Genomic DNA, 27,076 nt, shown 5'->3' on the forward strand with positions numbered 1-27,076 from the left:
GTGAACTGTAGGCTAGCCTATTTATCAACCCCACACTACAACTATACTGCAGTGGGAATCTCCACAAGACTCACCAATGCAGGATATTTGGGGTAAGTGCAGTATTTATTTTTATCATCATCTTTACAAAAAAACGGCGTCTTGTTAAAATAACACCCTGGCATCTTTTTTTGTTTGTTTTTTCAGCCTTGAGTAAATATTGTATATACATAATATTGTAATGTCGTCGCATAATGGTATATATTAAGTTCCATGAAATGCCCCCAACCCCTGGCCGTGTAGATGGTACAGTCCATATTATGAAGCGGCAGCGTCCCCCTCATTTCAGTTTATGTGAAACCCGTGTGTTGGCTTCAGCGATTCTATCTGGCCGCGTCTTTCTCTCTCTACAACCAACCCACTTAGTTATCATACACAGGATGCAGGGGGAAGCCGTGGAGTCGTGAGGAGGACATGGTTGGTCGACAAAATGAGTGTTCATAGTTAAATGGAGCCTTTACTGTCCGCATGAAAGAGGTTACTTCGTTGAACGTAGGCTGCTTCTGCTGAAATTCCTAGACGGGTGAGAAGAGGCAGGCAGCGGCTACTGGGGGAGCATAATAAACCGTTAAGCGGCGTTTGACAGGTGCCATCGCCCGGCTTTGCGTGGAGAGATGCCGCCTGTACAGAGAACGATGTCCGATCTTCGCTCCCGTGCGGAGGGTAAGTACAGTTGTGAGAAGGAGAAAATGTCCAAAAAATAATTGGAACATAGTCTTAGCTATTGCTGCAAGAAGGCCAGTTCTCTGTATTACACTAACTTGCTTGCTAGCTAGCTCTGAGTACCCAGCTATAAATGCAATCTTGGCACCCATAAAGACCAAGAGCAACTTCAACTCCCAACCCTGCCCATCAATTAACGCATTCTATTTTTTAGACAATGTGCTCAGGTAGGTAGGTAGGTGGGCAGGTGCCCTTGTCAGCTGTGACATTTGCCACAGCAGGTCTCTTCTCTCTTCTTTGTTGGCCTTGGGATTTGGGAGCGTCACTTCTTCACAGAGCACTAGTTTTCAAATACTTTCATGTCACCCCCATTCGTTTGTGACAGGGACTGGGAGGGACCACCGTAAGAGGATACTTCTGTTGATTTTAGTACAGTCAGAATTCTACAACTGAGAGTACTGTTTACTGCTGGAGAGATAGTGAAACTGAAAGCCATGCTGTAATAGTCAAATAGACAATCATCTTGTGCATTCTTTGGTTTGGCTAACTTCTAGCTGGTGAAATAATAGTGAAAATGAATTGTGGACACCCTAAACTGCCTCAAGGGGTCCTCACTTTGAGAACTGCTAGAGGCTAGAGCAATAGGATGCATCTACAGATGACAGTTTTGGTCAAGTGGATTGAATACATCTCGGTTTCCTACTCTGTAGTTGTAGTATACTAGTGAATTCAGTCGTTCGCATTAATAAACTGTACGTGTAGGGCTTATGGAAGGGTTCATTTTCATTTGCCTACATTCATTGCCTGCATGCACACTAAAATTACATCCAAAAAGAGTTAATTATTTATAATATGGGCACAGCCAAAGTAAATTGATTAGAGCTGTGGCAGTCTGGCAGCTGTGTTTCACTGTACTAAATAATCTGCCACGTGATGTTTGTAGTTAATGTAGGCTTACTTCCATTTATTTCCTTCTAATTGTCCTAATCAGGAAAATCATACAGTAACTCTGTGAGTGAGTTTCATATTCACAACGCAAGAAATGTCATTTCATTCATACCGTCAGTCTTTGGCATGGATGTCAGTAGTATATATTTTACAGTCATTGTTTCATTTTTTTATGCAACAATGCATAGTCTCATTGTTGCATAAAAAAAAGTTAAATTTCATGAAGCATTTTGTAAGCCGTATTTGTCATCTCCAATAGGTTTTGGCTTTATCTTTTTGGAGATGACTTTACCACAGTAATTTTAAAGTAGCCCCAACCCTAACCCTAATCATCTCTGGATTACTCAGCAGAATGTGTTTTGCATTATCGCTGTAATTATGACACTTTATTACCCTCGAGGGTGCATGTCATTGTGTTGAGCGTGTTGTAAATAATTTAATGCCAGCATAGATTTCATAGAGGACCGTTGACCGTCGTTGATGTTTCTTCTGCAGTCATAAGACCAAGTGCATGAATAATGCAGCAGCTAGTGCTGTCACCCACAGCCCCCCGAGCAGCATAGCACCTCATTTCACTTATAAAGGGCAAACATTTTACTTCTCTACTTTTCCTCAGAGCCAAGGCCATCCATGTCTTGCCATCTCCCCCCCCCATCTCAGTTTTTCTTTTCTTTTTTTGAGTGGTGCAATGTGCAACCACTCCTATAGACAGCTATGTGTGTCCCTGGGTCTGTCCCTGGCTGGGTGGCTGGGTCTGTCAGAGCACAAAAATAGCGTTCACCACCAAGTGACACACACACACACACACACACACACACACACACACACACACACACACACACACACAGGCCAGGGATGAGGGATTGTAGTACAGTGCAGCACCACTCACTTCAGACGGGTCTGATATTTCCCTTTTTGTGTGTGTGAGCAGAGGTCAGCTTTCAATGTTGGAATCGACATTGATTACATTCCAATGGTGTGCCACCACCTGACTATGTGGCTGTCTTGCTCCTACTGTACTGCTCCTACTGTACATCAAGTGTGCCACCCTCTCTTCTCAATGTGAAGGGCCCCTTTCCCCCGGCTGACTGCCTGGTACAGGTAGCTGCTCCCCCCCCCCCCCTGCCATCTAGTTTTATTTTTTAATCACTGTGCGTCAGGCAGCCTTCCATCTAGAAAGGGCAGGCCTCTGCCAGGCTTACTACCTAATCCACTGGTGGCCTGTCCCTCAGCTCTGTGTGAATACACTCCTCATCCTGGCATCCATGCATGTGCCACCCTACTCCTATGCTCTACTCTTTGCTTTGGGAATAACCACCTACTACCGTACCCACCAGCCCACATGCTGCTCTGTGTTGCCAAAATATCCCATCCAGGGCAAAATGGGCCATCACTTTTAGGACTGGGTATTGCCTACACAACATCATGTTACGTATAGCAGTATCGAGGCCACGAGACGATATGCATCATGATACACGTTGAATTTGAGTAATCAAATTCAACGTGTTCAACGTGGTCAAGTCTTACCGAATTTACTACAAGAGCTCTTCTTTATTTTAAGAGCAAAGGCACAAATTAAAAACACTTTCTTCATTTAAGCCCCACAGAGATCTTTAAAGTCAAATAATTGACTATAATTCCAGAGTTCCTATAATATGTGCAATAATAACGGCAAAGAAATAATAATAATCTTAAAATGTCTTTCAAGTTCATGTCTGACTGGTTATGTGAAAACTAATAAAATACGCACATCACTTAGTAGAGGTGCTGGGTTCAAAAGTGACATCAGAAAAGGAGAAAAGAACCTGCACACTCATGATCTGCTCCAAAGGTTAGCCTATACTTTATTGAGGACATTTCGAGCCATGGCTCTTCATCTGGTCAAACTCAAAGTTTGGCCAGATGAAGAGCCTTGGCTACCTCGAAAGAGTAAACACAAGAGACAACAGAAAGACATTTTAAGATTATTATTATTTCTTTGCCGTTATTATTGCACATATTATAGGAACTCTGGAATTATAGTAGTATTATTGCAGTGTTGATTTCGTCGACTAATACTATGACGAAAAATGTTCGTCGACTACCTTTTTTCACTGACAAAAACTACATAAAAACTTAAGCCATGATGACTAAAACTTTTACTAAATGTACTGATAATTTCGTCAACAAATAAAAACTAGACTAAATGTTAAAGGGACTAGTGGACTAGTAGACAAAGAGTAGAGTCATTTTACCCTTGATTGCTTGCTGAAAATAGCAGATCTACAAGCTCACAACGCGTCGTGAGCTTGTAGATCTGCTATTTTCAGCAAGTGTAAAATCAGTCATTACGACGGGATCAAGGCCCGCCAAAATACATTTTAGTCGACTAAATCACCTGTAGATTTAGTCGACTTTAATCTTATGATATTTAGTCGACTAAAACTAGACTTAACACTAAAACATTCCAGGTGACTAAAATGTGACTATTCAAGAGACTATGACAAACCTTAATCTAAATTTACTGCCAAAAACAACACTGGTTATGTGGCAACCACAGGTAATGCATTTCCTGCCGTATCGATACAGTAGCCTATGTGTACACATATCGACAAGCATGGCGGATGATACGCCATATTTACATAACATTTACATTCACTGCTTAACTTTTGAAAGGATGGTTTTGAATACAATAAATTGGAGTTAGCAACATTGTTGTTGCCGTGTGATTACCTATGATCACAAAAAATATATATATTACAGGCATTTTACTTACTTTTTCAGGGTTAAAGGTTAAAGGTCAATGGTTAAAAATGTAGTCCAGAAGTTGTGTGAATTTCTGCCTCTGGGGGGGGGGATTTATATGCAAATATCATGACCAATGGCATTGTGAGACTAAACAATGAACATCAACGATGATGATTAGGTGATAAAATATAAATGTTGCCCATATTAAGCATCGCTGGGGCCTGAAGGGTTAAAAAAAAAACAGCCATCAAAATCAATCAATCAAAACTTTATTTGTATAGCACATTTCATACAGCAAGTGCAACTCAATGTGCTTCACAGTTTACAAATATAAAAACACCAAAGGAGATGGAAAAACAAAGAAGACAAAAAGAAGAACACATTTAGGAAAATCATTATAGATAAACATAAACAAGGATAATGGTATGAGCTAATTAAACGCAATGTTAAAAAGGTATGTCTTAAGGTTTCTTTTAAAAATGTCCGTGGATGCACCGGACTACTACTCTATTAAAAGGACAGCAACCTGTATTTGTAATTATACCTTTCAAGACGGGAACACACAAATATTATACATGAATATAAATGTAAAAAAAAATCTGAAAACTTTCAGAATTTGCCTCGGGCCTAAATGGGTTAAGCTGGAATAGCAGGAATTTCAATATTCCTGCTATTCTAGTTAAACTGAATCTCTGTCCCTCCTCCTCTGTGCAGATTTTCAGCAACACCAGCTAAGCCCCCGTCTGTCTGAATAGTGGTTACAGCTGGGAGGGAGACCACAGGGGGAATAGGCCGCTCCCTTTTTGACGGATTCGAGAGCGGCTCGTGTGCCTGGCGGATCACTGGTTCATATTAATGTGGCACAAAAGCATGCCTGTAAATCCCCTGTCTGGGCGCTGGCGGCGTGTCATATCAAGTCCTCCTCCACCCTCACAATGCTGGCCCCTCCCCATGCCTCAGCACGGGACATCATCTCCTCTCCTCTATTTTACACTTCACATCCTGCCTTCCGTCACTAAAGCTGCAGCTGGCCTAATATCAATTTCTTCACCTAGTCTATTTTCCTCACATCACTGATTCTTCCTCCGTCTACGAGGCAAAAGGAGATCTGGCAGTTTGACAACTCGTGCATGCACAAGATGTGCTCATACTCGCCCCATGCGTAAGCATACACACGTGTACATGATGCACACGTATCCATGCATGCACGCTTGTGCGTACACACACACACACACACGCACACGCACACGCACACACACACACACAGTGTAGTCATGTAGTTTGTCATGAATTTGAACGATTGGTAATCGGAGCTATTTTTGATAACCTGGCTGTCAGGCCATAGTAAGATTCTATATATTTTTTATCTCTTGCACTATTTGTGATGTTGCGTTCCTGATATCTTGTTCACCCTTTCATACAGACTTGTATTTTGTCAGGGACATGGAGATGACATTACATTCTCTCCAGATGTTTATTATTACAGCTAGGGCTCGGCCTGGTCAATTAATCACGTTTTATTTTCTATTATGATTTTGGCTTCCAATGATTATGAAAACGAAATTCCTTTGGCTTCAAGGAGACGATGAGGAAGAAGAAATGTTGTTGGCTTTATTTTAATAAATTGGTCTGTGACCAAACAAAGGAGCAAGAATGTGAGAAAGTTCATGATAATCCACTGAAAAAAAGTTCAATAAATGTATGAAATTGTAATAATCGTGTTAAATAATCATCTCAATATGATTCTTGCCATATATCAAGCAGTCCTAGGTCCTGTTACAGACTAGAGTGACATGCCCATTGTAACTATTGTATTAACCGTTCTCTGAACACTCTGTGACAGGCCTTTATGGTCAAGCCATGTCATCACTATAAGTTCTTGCATAAAAGTGACGGGCGATGTCATCACTAGCACATTAATGCAGGACTCGGGTATTGCTTCAAAAGCAAAAGCCTAGTATCCAGGATAATGGATTTGATCCTGTGATCTGCGGGTCAGTTGGAAGAGCTCAGTAATGACCCCATTTGTTCAGCTGGAATCTTATTTACGATCCTGTGGGAAGCGGCATCACAAACAAGCTCTTACAACGATGAATCACCTCCACACCAGCTTTGCCACCAGCTAAAAAAACAAAACACAACTCTGCTCAGATCTCCCGCTGCCGAACACCAAATAATTTGTGAAAGGAGTATTAAAGATTGAAGAAAGAGGCATAAAGAAAAGGTGTATTTTTCTGGTTCGTGGGCGCCCTGTTTAACTGACGGCCTCATTGCTTACAGTGAGTGTAACCATAAAATAAATTCAACAACACAATCAACTACTTGTATGGGGTTATAAGTCATTCAGTGGTCAATGTCACGGCACAGACAATTGCTGGATTGTATTGGTTTGGTCTGTGAAGATGCAACGTGCGTGTGCCAGACGGCGGGACGACACAGCAGTGGCAAATTGCACGTGCCGGGAGACGGTCAGTGCGACCCTGACACGGCACGACTGCAAGGTCAGGCATTGAGGCGTCGGTTGGCACTCGGTGGGAAGGCAACACCGTCAATGGTTAGGAAGATGACACCAGCGTTGCCCTTGGCCAATGCAGTCTTGTGCATTTCATGACCCTCTTCCTGGTCAAACTTGATGTACAACTATGTCACTGTGGCACGGCTGCTCTTTAGCAGGTGGTTATGTCTTAATAGCATGCTCGCAACAGCCATACCCCTATATCCCCTGCTATTTGCCCTACCTCTCTCTGTCTGTCTGTCTGTCTGTCTGTCTGATTGCTCACTAGTTCCTGCAGTAAAAGCAGAAGTACTGTTGCTTGCTACCTGGTTGTTTGTTAAAATAGTGGATACACCCTTTTGATCAAGATGGGCGCACCCTCAATCAACACAGTGGTAGAGGCGTTAAAATAAACTGTGTGTTTATTCAGCAGCTATTTTCCACTGGCGTGGATTATTGTTATCCGGGTGCTGTTATCACTCAGGCTTTCAAGGTGTATTGCATTCATGCATTTTTAGCATCATTGGATGTGAATTGAGTTGATGAAATCTTGATTGCTTTATTCGGTGGTCTACAGTGAAGCGTGAGATATGAAACTCGACATAGGACTTTGGCAAGTTACCTAGCAGCATAGATCACACATGACTTACCCAAACAATGGGCTAGACTCTCGTCAGGAGCGTATAACTTTTTGTTCCATTCCTAAGCCAACAATCCTGCCGCTCTGACGAAACTCAGTCTAATCAGCACAACTGATGATATTTCTAATGTGATTAATCCGTTGTTTTCAAATCTTCTATTAACGGCTAGGTGTGCTGTCATGCCCATTTCAGCACGGCTGTATAGCCTATTTCAACCAATTGCCCAGCAAGAGCGAGGTCAAGAATAGTGACCGACGTAGTCGAACTACCTGTAGTAATATAAGTATTTCATTCCACTTTAGTGTTTTTTCTCCTTTTTTGTGGGGGCCACTCCTCCTGAGTACCACCAGAGGGGGTGGGGGCTCAAGTACCACCAGTGGTACAAGTACCAGTGCTTTGGAACCTCTGCTCTAGCCCATGAATGAGGTTTGTATATTTGTACAAGCGTGTCTTTATGTGCCTTGCGGGTTTAATTTGAACGCTTGGAGTGCTTTGGAAGTGAAGTGCTGCCTGACTAATGTTAAGTGCTGATATGATGTTATCAACCGAAGCGGTACTGAGAATGAGATACAGATTTAGGTTATGTATAGGTCATCGGTACATTTTATCGTGTGTGTGTGTGTGTGTGTGTGTGTTTTCATGGAAAATAAAATGGATATATTGCTTAGATCAGTGGTGATGGCTGCGTAGCTTAGCGGCCATAGTCTAGATGTCTAGATGTGACCAACAAGTTTGGTCAAAACAAGACTGTTGTTGTGACCCACACGTGGTAGATTCTGTACTTTGACATGTGATTCAACTCGTGACACCTTCACTATAATGTCTGATTAGTTTTATTCACGCTGAGTATGTCCCTTTGGCCCGAAACGTCCACCAGTGATCTGCTGCTGGGCCTACACAATAAATAAGAGATTCTAAATGGACCAAGTGAGAGTGCTGGTGACCTTTCCAAAGGTACTGTTTCTGCCAGAACCGTGTACCCACTACCCGATGAACTGTGAACTGTTCATCTGATGAGTGCTCGCCTTTCTCTCTTTTTCAAGTTTAAACTACAGCTGAGCTGCCCCATTGTTGCTGTGACACATGATAGTTACCCCACTGCAATATGATTATATATATATATATATATATATATATGCTGGTGCCATGACTTGGCCTGAGTCTGAATCTAACATAATGTTTCTCTCATCTAATAATAATAATGGATTTTTATAGCGCTTTTCTATGCACTACTCAAAGCCCTTACAATGGTCCATTCATTCATACATTCGGAGGTGAAGTGGCGAACAGTCGACGCCAGCGTCCTCACTTCCCACATTCACACACCAATTGTGGCAACCACTGTAGGCAATGCGGGGTTCAATGTCATGCCTAAGGACAATTCTGCTAAAATAGGTACAGGGATATGTCATTCATTGGTTAACTCTTCTTAGCTATTATACTAAATGACAATGGGTGTAGTGGAATTTGTTGTATTGATTTGAAACTAAGGTTAGAAGGTTGTGGGACTTGACATTGATCTGTCTGTGGAACAAACATGTTGCCCTATGGTCTATGGAGGGTCACAGCGTCTCATGCTCACAAATGATCATGCATGCTGCTGGAGAACAAATTGCAATTGATGGAAAGATAACCTACCTCTTTAGCCTTGGTTTTAACCATTTAAACCATTATGTATTGGGTAGAGCGGAATTCCCTCCTTTTTGCCCTCTACACCACATTTCTTCGCTGAATATACCGTAGCCCACCTCTACAAGCTCACAATGTTATGATGAGCTTGTAGATCTGGCGTTTTCAGTGATTGTTTGCTTATTTTTGGGTGGTGCAACCACTCCTATAGACAGCTTTGTTTGTCCCTGGCTGGGTCTGTCTGAGCACAAAATAGCGTTTGGTTGTCACTGTTGAGCGAACACACACACACACACACACACACACACACACACACACACACACACACACACACACACATTTATTTATGTCCACATAAGAGATACAATACAAGGAGTCAAGGACACAAATATTTACACGGTGCTGTAACAGAGTGCAATTGGCAAATACCCACACACCCCAGGGGTACAAGCAACAGCGTCTTCGCCATATTTGGCGGCTACCGATAGTGGAAGAGATTGCACAGAAAAATACACACACACACCCACAAACTGTATATATGATAATTTGGGGTGGTACACTGACAGTACAGTAGTAGAGGGACCCCCACACAGTAACTCTGTCATTTCCTCAACCATTTCGGACGCGGGGTTGCTCGCCGGAACCAGCCAACACCCTGGCCGTGTTCCTGTGGGTCTGGAACTTCCGGGGACCTCCCCCCGAGACCCCCACGCGAACTTGCACCACTCGCTTCACACGGTTTGTCAATAATTTCAGATACAAAGTATTGTCACAGCTGACTCGGCTGCTCCTCCCATTCATTTGTACATTGGCGTGGGCCCGGCGGACGGCGGTGCTGTTTGCCCGTGCCCTGCTACTATTGAATCAACAGCAGTGTGGCCATGCCACGTGTATCTTCCTCTACAGTTTTATTGAGCGACCGACCCATCTCTTGGCTTCATTAGAGCTCGCTCGATACCACCACAGTTAGATTAGGGCGCTGCCTGCCTGGGCCTATTTATGTGAGGCCAGATAAAGCTCCTCTATAATTTTGATTAGCCTCAGGTTGACCATGACTTGAGTGTTTTTAAGAAAGTAGCATATTATTGGTATGCCTTAGTCATGCAGGCACCTGGTAGTTGGGTAAAATTAGCAAAAGTTGTGGCAAATCTGCAAAAAGAATGCTTACCACTAGCTTTCTTCCAAGCCAACTCCCTTGGGAAACTTTGTGGGAGCCAATCAAAGTTGTGGTACCTGAGCGTTTAGTTTAGTTTATTAGTTTTTTTTCCATACAAAACATTCTTAGTTCATCAGTTTTTATCTTTTTCTTATTCTGGAAAAAAAGGGTATAGACTGAAGCCTAGGCTTATTACGTCTACCCTTTTGTCCATTAAATTAAAATAATACAAATGAAAATATATATGTACATCCCTTTTGTCATTGCAACGTGTACAACTAAATTAAAAGTGCCAACCAATCAGTGCATCATATCACAAAACAACATAAAGCTAAAACAAAACACACATGACTTCCTGTTATTGCACAACCCCTGTAGCACTAATGCACAAAAGGGGGCATGCATAATTTGCATATACTGATGACAGCAGCGATCTTCATGGAAAATAAAATGGATCATATTGCTTAGATCAGTGGTGATGGATGCTTAGCTTAGCGGCCGATGTCTAGATGTCTAGATGTGACCAACAAATTCGGTCAAAACAAGACTGTTGTTGTGACCCACATGTGGTAAATTCTGTACTTTGACATGTGATTCAAGTACATGGGATGTAAGTGAAAAATCATGTTTGTGTGAACTGAGCGGTGCCTTTCATCACAATGATTCACACGTTATTGTTGTCTGATGATGTCAACAACATGATGTCCAATCATATGAGCACAATCCGTGCTCAAACGGACAGACACATACACACAAACAAAGCTGTGCATAGGTCAGGAGCGGCTACACCACTCAATCTAATCCTGTTGATCTCAGGATCCACATGGGAACCGCGTCGCTCCAATGTGGATCTCAGTGATCATCAAGCCCAACACACACCGTCTGTGAAGTGGCACAATATTGCAGCACGTCATAGCCGCACAGCAACACCCACAGGACGTGGCTACCAACGCCTGGAAAATAGAACAGCTGCGTATCGGAGCGTCAGGCGAGGCGTGAACGTGCGTCTGACGCCGCCAGTGTGGGATACTTACTCACTGCCCTTTATGCCGGCTGGCATGTAGGGCAGCATCAAAGGATATCCACTTTAGCCCAGGACAGACTGAAGTGGAGATCCTTTGATGCTGCCCTACATACATGCCAGCCGGCATAAAGGGCATTAAGTAAATAAGTAAGTATCCCACACTGGCGGCGTCAGACGCACGCTGGCGCTCGTTCACGCCTCGATGCGCCGCTCCAGGCGTTTTCGTGCGGCCTCCATCCGGGAATCCGTGGGCGTGGCTGGTCAGTCAGCCTTGCGGTAGCGCGCCACGTCCTCCTGTGGGTGTTGCTGTGCGGCTACTGTGCCGCGTCGCTGCGCGCCCGCTTCACAGACTGTGTGTTGGGCTTGAGTGTGGGATAGGTTCATTGAAAATAACGGAGGCGGCTGTTTTGACAGTGTGGCATTCACAGACGGTGTGTGTTGGGCTTTAGTCATCTATAAGTTGTCTTCTAATTGAACAATATTCCTATAGAGATGGGCAACCACATTCGCAATTTCCCAGGATTGCATCTTTCTAGTTTGGTTTGGTTGCCTGGTCAGTGCCCCATTGACTTCCATTAAACAATTTAAAACGATGTGAAAGAACATTAGTGGAGGTACTTATGTGGCTACAGTAGCATATTGAGAGAGAGCTAGTGCAGACGCACACTGCACATAGTCACAGACAGACTTGCTTTGAGAGTTAGAGGCTTAGTGTTGCAAGAACAAGTAAACAATATGAATACATGGTCACATACGTAAGTAGAGTGCAAAGAAAATTAATTAATTAGTGCTACAAAGTAATTGGGATGCTCCTGACTATCCAGGTCAAGACAGGCTGTTTAGGGAAACATGCCTTGGGATTGGGTTACTGTTGTTCCTGTCATGATGCCACCACAAGCATTTAATCTTCCCCATGATGACTGTGATGCAGGAACTGTTCTAGTCCAGTAGCACAGAACTGTTCTAGTCCAGTAGCACAGAACTGTTCTAGTCCAGTAGCACTGAACTGTTCTAGTCCAGTAGCACTGAACTGTTCTAGTCCAGTAGCACTGATCTGTTCTAGTCCAGTAGCACTGAACTGTTCTAGTCCAGTAGCACAGAACTGTTCTAGTCCAGTAGCACAGAACTGTTCTAGTCCAGTAGCACAGAACTGTTCTAGTCCAGTAGCACAGAACTGTTCTAGTCCAGTAGCACTGATCTGTTCTAGTCCAGTAGCACTGAACTGTTCTAGTCCAGTAGCACTGAACTGTTCTAGTCCAGTAGCACTGAACTGTTCTAGTCCAGTAGCACTGAACTGTTCTAGTCCAGTAGCACTGAACTGTTCTAGTCCAGTAGCACAGTGCATTATCTAACCTTTTATCTCGTCACAGGAATGATGAAGTAGCTGATCAGAAATTCACATGCTGAACTGGTTATATGATTATGGCTTTCCTTGGATTTTGAGCTTTCAGCAGTTAAGCTGGCAGACCTAATGACTATTATATTTTCTTATTTATTAAGATACATTGGGACTGCACTTGAAAACCTTTTAATAGCACTTATTTGCTGGTAATTTGCTATAGTAAGGGTATAAAAAGAGTTGGTTATTATAGCAAATCTACAGTATTGATAAATATCACAGCGTAGAAAGTGCTACCCTCAGAGGAATCACAGAAATGATTTCCTATGTCTGTTGGTTCTAGAGTGGACATGATGACAGAGAGAGATGGATACTGGGAAAGTGAGTGGAGTGCCAAGCCATGCTGGGCCCAGTTTTCCCCCCAGTGGGCAACCCCTTCCGAAATACGTGCCCCCTTGTGACCATTGTTCTTGCCTTCTGTCTGTTGGCTGACACAGGCAATAATCCTGGCATCTGGCCTGCGTCCAAACTCATTACGACACTTGGTGGCATTGATCCCTCCTCCGGAGGCTTCCCCTCCAGAGCAGCGTTGGTGCATGCTGCTCCATGTCCACTGAGCTGAAACAACCACCGCTTTATACTAAGTTTAAGGACCTCTGTGTGATAATGAACCGTCTTATTATTATTGCACACATTTTACCCCATCTTTCACATGCTTTGATCTTTGTTTACTGTATGCTACGAGTTGGCATGGATGACCTGGTTCGTGAAAAACCAAGAAGAGAAGGGTTTTGTAGAGAACCAATTGAAAACATTGATGTCAGGGTAGTTGAGCCGTGACTTGCTTGCAGCGAATGGAATTAAGTGTGGAGCTGTGTGCAGTGTCCACATCCAGTGTGGAGCTGTGTGCAGTGTCCACTACACATCCAGTGTGGAGCTGTGTGCAGTGTCCACATCCAGTGTGGAGCTGTGTGCAGTGTCCACATCCAGTGTGGAGCTGTGTGCAGTGTCCACATCCAGTGTGGAGCTGTGTGCAGTGTCCACATCCAGTGTGGAGCTGTGTGCAGTGTCCACATCCAGTGTGGAGCTGTGTGCAGTGTCCACATCCAGTGTGGAGCTGTGTGCAGTGTCCACTACACATCCAGTGTGGAGCTGTGTGCAGTGTCCACATCCAGTGTGGAGCTGTGTGCAGTTGTCTTATCCAGTGTGGAGCTGTGTGCAGTGTCCGTCCACTCCACATCCAGTGTGGAGCTGTGTGCAGTGTCCACATCCAGTGTGGAGCTGTGTACAGTGTCCACCCCCACCCGGGAATACTAAGAGCGGTGCTCCCACTGAGAAATGTATGTCAGTGGCTCTTGTCCTTTATCCACGACAATGTGTGTGGTGTGGCAGAAGCTGAGCAAGTGAAATGTGTTCCAGGACGTATGTGTGTCATCAGACAGTTTAGCACAATTCCAGATTAAAATCTGAGCTGAATGGCTCAGATGAGAACACACACACACACACACACACACACACACACACACACACACACACACACACACACACACACACACACACACACACACACACACATTTTAATATCGATTCCTTTTTGAGGCGATTATGATTTTAGATCGATACAAGTCACAATACGACATATTGCTGTTTACATATAGCTGGAACGTTTAGATTCCTTGATAAAGTTACAGCCCTAATGGATATAGAGATAAAGAGAGAAATCGGTACGATCTAGAAAGGAGCCCCTTTCACCTCTCTGTGATATATATATATATATATATATATATATATATATATGTGCAGAAAAAAAGAGAAAGTGGTTTGATATGAAGCTGGACTGCAGGTACACTGGAACGCCATTGTCCGATATGGATCAGAGCTTTATTGATCACTGAGGGGAAATGTGCACTTTAGATTTGAACCAAATTAACTATTCTATCTCTGCTGGCCTAGATTGGGTATGGAGTGGACACATCCAGGCTGCATCTTCGTCAAATGGTTAAAATATTTTCTTAATCTTATGGCATTCATATAATCAACAAAACTGCCTAACTGTGATTCACACTCACAACCCAAGGTTCAGGAGGTGTCTTTGGTCACTCTGCCACTGTCATGCAAAGTTAAAGATATTGCAAACAACGCAATACAAATTGTCAAATTCGCCAAATTGTGGCCACCCTGGCATAATGGTGTTGAGGGTGTAATTATTTTCAGTTATGAATGCTTGCCTTCAACTAAAATAATATGTAGTAAATATTTTCCCCAGTCATTGGGGTAAATCACACATGTTCGGCTCTGATTTCTTATTCTTATACTAAACCTAGAACTAAAAACTATGTCCCAGAGCACACCTGAGTTTATTTGTGTGCAGTGCACCAATTAATAAATTCCGCTAAGAACAACAATAATGAAACGTGGAAACACTCGTACAAGTGTTTTCGTATCAAATCTGGTCCTGTCGTGAATGAGCACCTGAACCTTTTTTTTCCTTCTTTACTAGCATGTTTCATTGTAGTGTTTGAGGAATTTTACCTCACCTGGAACCTTTTAGAGCAGAAACCTTGGTATTTCCTCACCACATGTCAACGCACTGCTAAGAAGAGAGAGCGAAAGGGCTAAGTTTAGCAATAGCTGCACCAACCGTTAGTGGTGCAATGCACCACCTGGCCTTCTCCAGCATACCGGCTCCTCACTGTGGGGGCTCTTTCACAACATGGAGACACAAACATCAATCACCGCTGCTAAGCCCACTCCTTTGGCCTGCAATTTCCACATGCCTTATGCTGCAGTCATCAGTTTTGCCCACACTGCTGATTTTAAATTTGTCATTATCCCTTGTTAGTCTTTAATTACTTATTTCGTTGACATTCATTGATGCCTATGGCGCGAATGTCAAGACACACCTGCCTTTGATGGCTGTCATGGACAGGTCGTGATGTATGTATAATCCGTTATTCTTCTACTTTTCAAACTAGTATTTCCACACTACAGGCTACTATAGTTTATCTGTAGCATATCTGCTAGTACTGAAATAATAGTAAGGGCTAATCTATATTTTGTAATAAACAAAATTGTGCATTTTCAACTGAAAGAACACGTTTTTCAGCCAAAAGTAATGAGTGCTTTATTTTTACGTTTCTTCTTCAAATGTGAAAACGGTCCTGGTTCCACCAAAATTCAAATGGTTGGCATTTGGCAAAAAACACTGTAGGCCTTGCCAACATTCAGAGTCGTTCATCCAGCCCAAGGTCGGTGAAGAAGTGACTCTATCTTGGCTTTGAGTCTGTGTCCTTCCCTTCACCTCCATCTGGGCAACTCTGTCACTCACTCCTAGTCCTAACCAGCTGTCTCTTCAGGTGAGCTCTTGGCTGCTTGCACCACAATGAGACATTTTCCAGATGATTCAAGGGTAAAGGAGATGTTTATCTTTCTAGTTTTGTCTGAATGTATAGGCCTCTTATAAGAAGGTCTAATTAGTGGTTGCCACGTCATTCAGCGTTAGTTTTTTGCCAGGTGCGAAGCAGCCTGGCTTGCATTTTGTGTTCTCTGATATAAGAATGTGTATTACTTTCTTTCTTCCCCTTCCTTTCAATTACTTGCAAATCATTCATGTATATAATTTATATATTATTGCATCCACACCTGCCGCTGATTCAGATTGTGAAACTACAGCTCGTTTCTAGGTTTGTTTTTTCCTGTTTTCCTTGATTACATCGAAGTCTGAGCAAACGATACCATCACTTACATATGGAAAAAACATCTGTGCTTGTCTTTCCAGATTAGTATCACATTGTATAGAAAGCCCCCCCCCCCCCCTCCCCTGCGCGCACGTGCATGCACAAACGCACGCAAGATTAATACGATAAGACGGAGTCACTGGGACAATGTGTGAAAAAAGATTAAAAGAGGATGCCACACTAGTGTCAAGAGTTTGTCGAATAACCACTTCAGCCATATAGTTATAGTCACCATGAGACGTGTTGTGAGCTTCAAGCTTGAAATTGGTACTATTTATGCTGTTTTGGAAAGTTATTTGAAATCTTTTGACATTTTTTAACCTATAATGATATGACCAAAATAGGGACACTACAGGGTGACAGTTGTTAAATGGTAGGCAGACACCAAGGTTCAGTTGTTGCCTGGAGCAGTACTCTTGATTTGATGCTAATCCAATAATCCACCTATGTTCTGTCATCTGGGTGGGTGGTTGCACTGGTTGCATAACAGGACTGGGATAGCCCACCCTACTGTAGTGTATGTTGCCCTGAATGACCAGAAGGACTGAGGCGGGATGGTTATTTTTATCCCCAGAGCACATGCTGAGAAAGTGAGAGAATCACAGGCCAGTGGTGTGAATGAGAGAGCTTTGGCAGCAGGCATTGCCTTCTAATCCTGCATAAAAGACCCAGGAAAAGGGACAACATGTGGCGTTTATGTTCATTAGAAGGTTGTGTTAATGCTTCACGATACTGAAGGGGGCAATCGTATTGAAGTATTTTGATTTTAATATTTTGAAGTTGTGTTAATGCGTGTGTTGTTACATGTATTATTTACATAATGGAGCCTATTGCCATTTAGGAATTGCATTGACTGACCCATATTATGGTTTAAATGATTTGGGCAGAGAGTAGCAGGAGTGAGAATCAGTCAGGTGAGAATGAAACGGTGATAGCATAAGGCTTACTTATTATCCTGTCAAAGTGACCCTGAGAAAGACCATGCAACCTATCTGGTTGCATGTTGTAAGTTACACTGGATCAGAGCATTAGCTGTAGTGTACAGTATACCCCAAATCAGGAAGACTCTCTGGCATTGGAAAAAAAACAACACGCCTTCCACTTGGTTTCCTCTGGAATGGAAACAGACGAGGCAGGCGGGGTAGGGGCACAAGGTTGGGGGGGCACATTGCAACTGGGGCATATCCGGTGAGCAAGGTCTCTGGTTACAGAGGCCTCATGACGCTGTGGTTTGTTGTTGTTGATGATAGGCAGACAACCGCCCTCCTGACGTCTCTTCTCCTCCAGAATGGTACTTCCCTTTAGTCATGGTCCTTCCCTTTAGCCATGGTACTTCCCTTAACACTCATGACGCCGAAACACTTCGAAACCAATCAGATGACTGGTTAAGATTTAACCCTGAAGGTCGCCATACCCGTCATATGGCGGGTTGTGAGGTTTATATAAATTCCAAGCAGCCGAAACTCAACACTAAACTTTCGTGCTGCCCATCATGAGGATCAATGCGCGTGCTTCCCATAAGGATCCACTTATTGTCGTTTCTTTGCTGCTTTCTCAGAAAAATACTCACGTTCAGATAAATAGTGTTTTTTGATCCCATCGCGCCCGCCATATTACCGCCATATATGCCAGATATGTCGGCTGCAACCTGGAAAAACCTTTTGCTAATAAAAAATCTAAATAAGTTTAATTTATGAACCTGCTCTCCTCATGCTAAAGCATTATTTCCAACTGCATAGTGGGGACATTTGACTCATTCGATCTCTATAAATCTAGTCAGATTTGGGTTAATGTTTGATCAAATCTGTATAATGCCATAAATACAAGAGTACAAAGTTCTAACTCGCGTTTTATGATCCTAGCATTTATTCCTGGCACGGGATGAATACCTTACTTGGCCCTTGTATGGAAACTATTGCCCACCCATGATGGCCTGACTAGTCCATCATGGGTGGTACTGAGATGCCTCTCATTCTGCTTCCCACCCTCGCATGTTTGGAAAGATGATCTGGAAGGAACCGGAAAATGCACACAGCAACTTGAGAGGCTCTGAATAACTGTTGACTACACACGCACGCACGCACGAGCGAGCTAGCTAGCTAGCTTCACACGAGAGGCCAGTTCTGCATGGGATACTGGAGATTCTAATTAAAATATCGGGATTACATAATGTAAATCTCTGGCTTAAATCGTTGGAATTTCCTTTTCTCCTTTTACAAGATTCAGCATCAATATACCGTTGAGGCCATGTGTCCTCATTAGAGCAATAATATACCTTTTTAACGGGATGTTTTCTTTAGTCTTTTCCTAAGTGAGTGACTCTGCTAAATGTAAACCCCTCTTCTTTAGCCAGTGTCTTCGGGTGTCAGAGCTTGTGCTTTTGTGGTTTCATCCCCGGCTGTTCCTTCTAACCACTGTACCATGAGGGCAGTGCCAGTATTATTCCTGCCTACTGTATTCTCTACTGTATGTTCTGCATTGTTATTGGGGAGACGAGTTGTCTCCACCGCTCTCTGTCCTTTCCACACCATTGACTGCTGTCAGAATAGAGCAGTGGAAAGCGGTTGGAAGGGTTTGAGGAGAATACCCCCCTCAGTCTATTCTGTATCCTGCTCTCTAATGTCCTGAAGTAGTCATCAACACTTTCCTTGGAGAGTCGCCTGAGCCCCAGACCCGTAACATGTGTCATTTTGAACGATGTGAAATTGTACACCGACCATGGTTCAAATGGGGTGAGCTTCTGATGAGGCCAAGCTTCATCTGCAGCTAAATGGATAAAGCGTGTTTCTTTTTTTCAGGTGTTGTCTGTCCTCCAATATTGGGTTCTACCCTTATCGTGGTCTACATATACAGTACATCAAGTTATATCAAAAACTGTATTGGGTTCTACCCTTATCGTGGTCTACATATACAGTACATCAAGTACTGTATATCAAAAACTGTGGATAGATAATCCATTGTTCTTTATTTAATTTTTCCACCCATCATTTTTGCCATACATAATTTTGTTCAATTGCTTCATGGCACATGGGCACACAAGTTAATAGAAAACTCTACGTAGCTGCAGACATGCTGGTATGCCATGCGACTAATTTGGCATGCAAGCGGCATACATACATAGTGACCCAAAGTGGCTGAGATACTGACCCGGATCCAGTAATGAAGGAACTCTATGCTCGATCTAAACAAGAGAGAGCACACCAACCGAATTCAAAGTGGGATGCAGCTTTGTTGACTACATCGCCACAAAATCAGACAAGGTGTAGACTGTAACTAGCTATTGGTGGCAGATTGCCATGTCCTAGTTTTTGCCTTCCGTTTAGTATGAAAGGACTGTTGAGAGAGCACTACTGTGTGTGTGTGCGCAACTATCAGCCAATTGTAATGGAAGAGAGATGGCTCAGTGGAAAAAAACACCCACAATTATTTGTAAAAAACCTCCGTTTAGTTGCCGATTCCATTACGATTACTAAATTGGTTGGCAACTAATTGAATTGATTTGATTATGATTAATCGATTACACACACACACACACACACACACACACACACCCTCTGCAGTGCTCTAGTCTAAAGTGACTGGAGTCTGTCTCATTTCTCTCCAAAAGCCCTTGAATATGATTAAGGATTACTGTCATTATGGTAATCTCACACTTCATATAGCACACACCATACCTGTAACTTTTATTAACCCTAAAACAAATCTTCCAGGTGCCAGTTGGGTGCACCCCGGGGGCCCCCAGTTGAATACCCCTGGTGTACACTCTCCGAGTAACAAATGGATGAATTAAAATGTTTCCGTGTAGGGACAGAAAAGACCGATTTGTAATGTACACACTTGAGCTCTATATGTATTTGTCTTTATGTTTTGGCCGCCTGGAATTCTTCAAGATCAGGAAACGTTTGGCTTCTCTTTGTGTTCACCCTGTGAACCCTGCCTATCCACAGAGACGCATGCCATGTAGGCATGGCATACAGTACGTTCTACGTAGCTGTAATGCAAAGAGTTATCCTACTCATGGCATTCTGGGGACAGGATTTTAAATGTCTCCTGGCTCACTGTGCCTCTTCCAAATGTTTTTATTTGTTCACTTTGATAGCCCATTTGATTCATATAATTGATTTTCTGTTATAATAAATTAATTGCAATGTACATTCAGAGTGAATATAGTAACACAATCACAATGTAGTCAATGGTAGAATAAAGGGTGTTTCTGTGCAAACACAAAACAGAATAAACAGCCTTTCACTGTAGAACCTTTATGAGAAGAGGATGAAGGAACTGTGTGTGTATAGTGTAGTGCGGATGGTACCGCATATACATACATACATTGTTACATGATTGGCCATGGTGCAATGCGCATACTCGCTTCTATAATCTATAACTTCTATAATGTCGCAGCCATGCATTTTTCCTACGGCTCTTCGGTCGTCTCAGTCTAGTGGAAAATTGTTTGCACTCCCTCAAATGCTCCCAGTTAAAACATTGAGTTCAATTTGAGGAGACACGCAACCAAAACGATTGCAATTTCAAGCCCTGCACTCTAATGCACAAATCCTCTCTGACACTCACGCATACACACGAGCGTGCACGGGTGCGCACACCCACCCACCCACGCACTGACCAGTGAGCACCATGCCACCTGAGTCATTGTAGGATGGACGACCCTTTGGCAATGAGTGCTCTCCCTTTGGGTTTGCCTTCCTCATGAGAGCATTGTTTGAGTTGAATTGAGTGCCGTGGACAGAAGAAGCTGTCATCATTTTTCCAACTTTCAGCAGCTAAATGTCTTCCTCTGTGCAAGTGTTTGACTTGGAAATACTTAATGGTCTCTGTATTCTTTCGGTGGCCTTTTCTTCTCCGTAAACAAAGGAGAAGGAGAGGGGATGACATGCAGAAAATGTTGTGAGCTGAAATTAACTTAGTGACTTTGCTTGATGGTGCACATATAAACACATTAGAGTTGGACTGCTGAAACAAAAATTCTCTACTAATTCACATGGGACTAACATGGGAGCATACAGTAAATTGTAATTTCTGAGATTATCTGTAATTTGTCGCAATTTAAAATATATATATTTTGTGCCTTTCCTACAGGGTATGAGAAGACAGAGGACACCACAGAAAAGACTTCCTTAGCTGACCAAGAAGATGCCAGACTCATATTCCTCAATCAGCCGCAGTACACAAAGTTCTGCAGCAACCATGTCAGGTAAAATTGATTTGGGAGGTCAATACCATAATTTTGTTTGAATACATTCAAGTCATATTTCTGCTGCTCATGTTAACAGTTTATTCATGAGACTAATGATTAGTGAGAGCAAGAAGAAAATGTTACGGATGATTTATTTCTGTCCGTTTTTACAGATAAATCTGTCCTAAGAACGGTGCTTTTTAGTCGTGCACATCCCTATTATTTTTGTTGAGTGACACGTTGAGTCTTTGGTTTTAATGTTCTATATTGCATCATTGTGCAACATTATGGAACATGCTCCACCAACATTTTGCTCCTGTATGAGAAATATAACATGAATTGAATCCCTCTTGATTCTTGGTGAATGAACACAGGAAACATGGCCGTTTGAGAAGTGTAAGCAAATAGGGTTTTTTATGGCTTGATAGACATGTAACATGCAGCTGGTGACCGCAAAGGCACCTGGTCTCGAAAGCCACAAAAATAGGTTGCATACCAGACAGTCTGTGTCAGTCACACAAGGGGTACCCTAAAAATCTGCCACCCAAGGCAAACTCAACCTCACTGTAGTGTACAATATCGCCTGTTCAAGTGGCACTACTGCTAAAATGAATCACTAGAAAGCAGCAGTATACTTTTGAACATTACATTATTCTCTGGAGTATAGGTTGCTATTTGTAAAGTTCGCTGCTATTTTTGAACCTGGCAACGTGGAAGCTCCCGGGCGAAGGGTGTTTTCCCCACATTGACCCGATGCATTACTGGCCTTTTCCCCTTCAACCCTGCATAATCCCCCGGAGGCACAAACAAACCAGCTGAATTGAGTCATACTTAAGCTGTGGAGCCACCACACAAATGTCAAACCTATTTCAACAGTGGCCTGGAGGTGCTGTAGAGCAGGGGCTCTCAACGTTTTTAGGCGGTGACGCCCACAAAATAATCATATTTGAACTGGGGACCCCTCACCCTGACAAGCACTTGGAATTGTAGATGACAGTGAAGTTCACTGTCATCAGGGGACCCTGCAAAATCATGTGGGGACCCCCCCCCCCCCCCTATGCCCAAACATTCATACCAACAACCTCCAAATAGATAGGCTTTGGGCCATCACCATTCAGTAGGGTTTTGTCCCAGGAAACCAACTGCTGAGAGCACTTTAGTTTTATGATGTATTAAGAAGTAACTTACTGTAACTGTTTTGCTTTGCCATCGTCTAATTCTAACAAATGACATATTAGTGGAAAATGTTGTTCCTCATGAAAACCTTTGGTCTCCACGTGTGGCCCACTTTGGGCTCCACTGCTTGAGTAAAGGACACCAACCAGCGTTGGCTGAGTAAAGATATACCATGCGAGGCCAATATAGTTGTAGCATACAGCATCATTTACAGTACATACTGTAGTTGTAGCGTTAAAAACTTGCTTACGGCCATACCACCCTGAACACGCCCGAAAGGTCAGGGCTAGGCTAGTCATGCAGGTTCTAATGCTTAGAAAAGGGATTTTCATGTGGTCACGCATGGGGCCTGCAGGCTTCCGAGAAGACCAGGATTGATGTCATCAATGACGTCACTAGAATCAGATTCAGCTTTATTTGCAGGTGTGTAAATGCATGCTTTGTAGTATTCTGTGAGAAGAGAGAGATTAGAGGTAGAGTGAGTGACTTAGTTATAGCGTCGATGCGCCGAGTCTGTGTTCTCTCCGCTCAGCTGAGCTTTGTTCCCCCGCATATTATATATTGCGCTGCAGTAATCTGATCCTAGGTCAGTGTAATCATTGTAGTGCTTCATGCTTTTTCTCTACCAATCAGCGCTGAGCACGGGCCTTCTGTAATCCTGTATCCTAATGGACAGAACAAAGTCAACGTCCGAGATAATGGTTTTACCGACGAGTCTCGGGTCCTGTATTTTCCATAACCGGGGGACCAGTGACGCGCTAATATACAGTACATGTAGCCTATGTGACAGCAGGTATATGCATGATGTTTAGAACATTAACGTCACCATTTTGGGTGCCGGCCTATTTGGGGCTATGCATGTCGGGACTGATGCAAGTCGTTCCATTTATACCACGCTATACTATGCTTCTTCGTTGAGGTGCCCAAAAGGGTGATGCTAATGTTTTTTCCAACATGTGCACTCTCAGAATTGAATAAGTATTTGAGGATTTTACTGTGTAGATTGAGGACCCAGAGATACACTGTATATGAAAATAAACTCAAACGCGGGGGTAGGTGGCCTAATACCGAGCTAGGGTCAATTCACTGCTCTAATACCTTTATCTGGCTTGTTTGTTTTGGTCGTGTAGCAGCTGGCTTTGCAACTGCAGCTGATGCACTCAACTCGGAAACCCTCACCGTTTGACTGTTCTTTTTCTTTTGAGGTGGTTAAAATGGTTCATTGAGTTGCCATCTGAGATGTGTGAACCTTCCTTTACAAATAATAATAGTGATTGGACACATGCAAGATGCACACCTCATCTAAATAGTTTCTTGTTTCAGCAAAATAAGTATTTCTAGATATTGTTCTCAAGGCTTCTAGACTACAGTAGTAACTTAATATATCACACTTTCACGTCCTCTCTCAAGCTAAGTAAACTAGGAACCCACAAGTGAAGTGTTACTGCAGATCTAGATCAGCATCGGTGTAGTGTTTCAAGTGTTTGTACAGTACTGTGGTCCATCGGTCCGACGCCATATTATCCAGAATAGTTTGATTTTTTTTGGTTAGTGTCATACTGTCATGTTGGACCAATTGTGCATCGGACAAAATGGGCCATCGGATTAGCCAATAGGCATAGTGCATTTACGACATGATGATGATAAGAGCGCCCCTCACTTCACACGGGTGTGATTTTTATAGAACACGGGGCGCCTGATGGAGGGGAAAGGAACTGGTTGGAATAACGTGTTCCTTTCACGCGCTACGTCCAACCAGGGAAACTCCCCCCTGTCAGGTGTAAAGGAGCAACTTGGACACTCAAGCATGAAGGAAGCATGAGTTAAGTCCGTTGCTCTCCCCAGGTTGGCGGAGGGTGTGTAGAGCCCAGGATCACAGTAGATGATTGACACAGGGGTGAAAAATGGGTTACAAAATGTGGGATAAAAAATATATTAAAAACACATAGCCATAGTACATTAAGTACAATATCCAAAATCACAGACAATATCCAGTCTAATAGCATGATATGGATTTAATATTGGTCACGTTTCCGATCATTTGAAAATGGCGATTTCCGATCACGTGGTCGGATCAACCCTACCTTTGGGTCAACCACTGCACTGGGACAGTACTTTATTGTATAATATGGAATGGCAGCTAACATTTGACGATTTCATGATGAGAGAAGGGAGGAGGGCTGAAAACACATTGTCGGTCATGAACTATAATTAGTAATTACTGTAATCTCTGCATCTATGCTGCTGCATTGTCTGATGGAAGCCCAACAAAGATGTTTTATTCTTATGTACACAAGATGGAACAATAAAGTATCCTTCAACCTTAAATATCTAATATCTTAAATATTCCATAAATATCTTGTGTAATAAAATAGCATTGAGTGTAATCCCATTCTTTTAAACTGAAAAGAATGACATAATTGAAAATGTTTCAATTATCTCATTGTGTGCACTGAAGATGATTGCTTCAGTCGAATGTTGCAGTTTCGAAAATGTAAAACCGTTCAAATAAAAGATAAAACCCCTCAACCTTCATTTTAGTAGTGCATGCATGGGCGTCCAACTACTTACTATGCCAGTATCAATTGCAACCCACTGTACACACCCAAAAAGACTGAGCTTGGACATCGAATAAGGCGTGCTGAGTTTCACTCTTCTCAAATGCTCCACACTCATTGTCACACTAGTCAACAGCCAGTACGGGCAGCATTATAGTAAAGGCACTCGCAAAATACTATGGGCCGCAGTGACCTTGTTTCTCTATCGTGTCTGAGGGATGCTGTTGATTCAGCTGTGCTGGTAGTCGGAGCACATCTGACCATAACGTAAATGTGGATCATGGTGAGATGCGCACAACTTGTCCCATGGCAATCAAGAGTCGCAGAGCTAGAGACACTTACGGTAATACGGTATTGTCTCTTGCGTGTCCTTCAAATGCTGATGTTGCATTTCCTTATGTGATAGAGACCAGGGATAAGTGATACACTGACACTGGCAATCAAACACACACGCAAAAAACCCTGGGTGTTAATTTAACTAACAGAGTTTACTACTTATAACCAGCCTATATACTTTGCTGACCAGTATGACCCAGGGATCTATACTTAATTTTTCCCCTCTATGCTAAATCTCTCCCCTGAAAAAATCTACCAGATTTGATGCAGTTGGTTAAATTAGGCTAACACTTGATTGTACTGTGCATAAACAGTTACACTCTTTTGTTAGTTACACATTTTGTTCAGCATTAGCCATGTAATGACCGGTTTAGCTGGTTTCTCATCTTTGGGAAAGTTCCTCTGTCATTGTTTGTGCACACAATAGGAGTTTGCTAATGGCGAAGTTGAGATGTTATGATTTCATCATTCATGCCAGGTCATGTACTGTTGGCCCTTTCATGACAGTACATAAAATCCCCAAATAAATGTTTTACATTTGATCAATGGAGGAACGTAAAAACTGCCACGACTGTATGCCAGGAATAGCCTTGACCTTTCCAAATACATTACGTTGTCAAAGAAGGCTATGCAGGCTATAATATTGAATAGTGGAGCACTATCTATAGCATTGTCTCTCTTAACCTTCACTTTAATTCTGTGCTTTTGAAGGTTATTCCCTTGTATCTTTCACAAACTCACAATACTTGGTATGAATGGCTGGCTGCTCGTGTTTTCTTATCAGGGCTGCACATCCACTTGGTATTTTTGTCAGCCAATCATGATGTTGGCATGCCTTCTTGACTGTTTCCCTTTCACTGCTGTTGTAATTTTTCTACTTGTCTTCTGTGCACATCCTGGTCCATGGCTCACCTGTGCTGAGTGAGGACTAAGATTTAGCAGGTGATCAGAAACATTATAGAAACTGGACCCTGGCGGCTGCAATTTGTCAGATTAAGTGTTTGTACCTGGCCTCTTTCTTTATATTGTTTTTACCTATAAGTATAAGAGCAACATTTTTAAAGTTCAGATAGTGTGCAGGGTCTCTTTCTTTGATTTCACTATCAGAGATCCCCTTCTGAACATATGCTGTTTTTGTGGAATTCCTGACTTCAATATTCAACTTGCACTGGGAGAAAACATATATTCTCCATACTATCACCTATGTCGCCCTAACAATAATAATAACATAATATAATAATTATATTGCAGCCTCTCTAAAGCCCTTGCGTGCATGGACACGAAGGGCAAAACGAAGAGAATATTCACTGTGACGTGAGGTCATGTAACCATTCTGCTGTGGCGTTGCGCATAGGAGGAATTAAAAGCTTCCATTCCAACCTCCATGGCTGTAACCTGAGCAGGGCTGAAAGCAG

General features: G+C 42.8%; 1 protein-coding gene across 2 annotated transcripts in view; it reads left to right on the plus strand.

The window, feature by feature from the left end:
• Positions 1-362: 362 nt before the first annotated feature.
• The window catches only part of atp8a1 (ATPase phospholipid transporting 8A1), a 145,183-nt gene continuing 118,469 nt past the window's right edge, over positions 363-27,076 (plus strand). For both annotated transcript variants that reach the window (XM_080773825.1, XM_080773826.1), the window contains exons 1-2: positions 363-702; positions 21,495-21,609. In XM_080773825.1, the coding sequence (XP_080629951.1) occupies positions 654-702; positions 21,495-21,609 (164 nt within the window). In that variant the 5' untranslated portion in view covers positions 363-653. The remainder of the gene's footprint in view (positions 703-21,494; positions 21,610-27,076) is intronic.

This window comes from Protomyctophum bolini, assembly GCF_963924005.1.
Source record: "Protomyctophum bolini genome assembly, chromosome: 10".
Classification (NCBI taxonomy): domain Eukaryota; kingdom Metazoa; phylum Chordata; class Actinopteri; order Myctophiformes; family Myctophidae; genus Protomyctophum; species Protomyctophum bolini.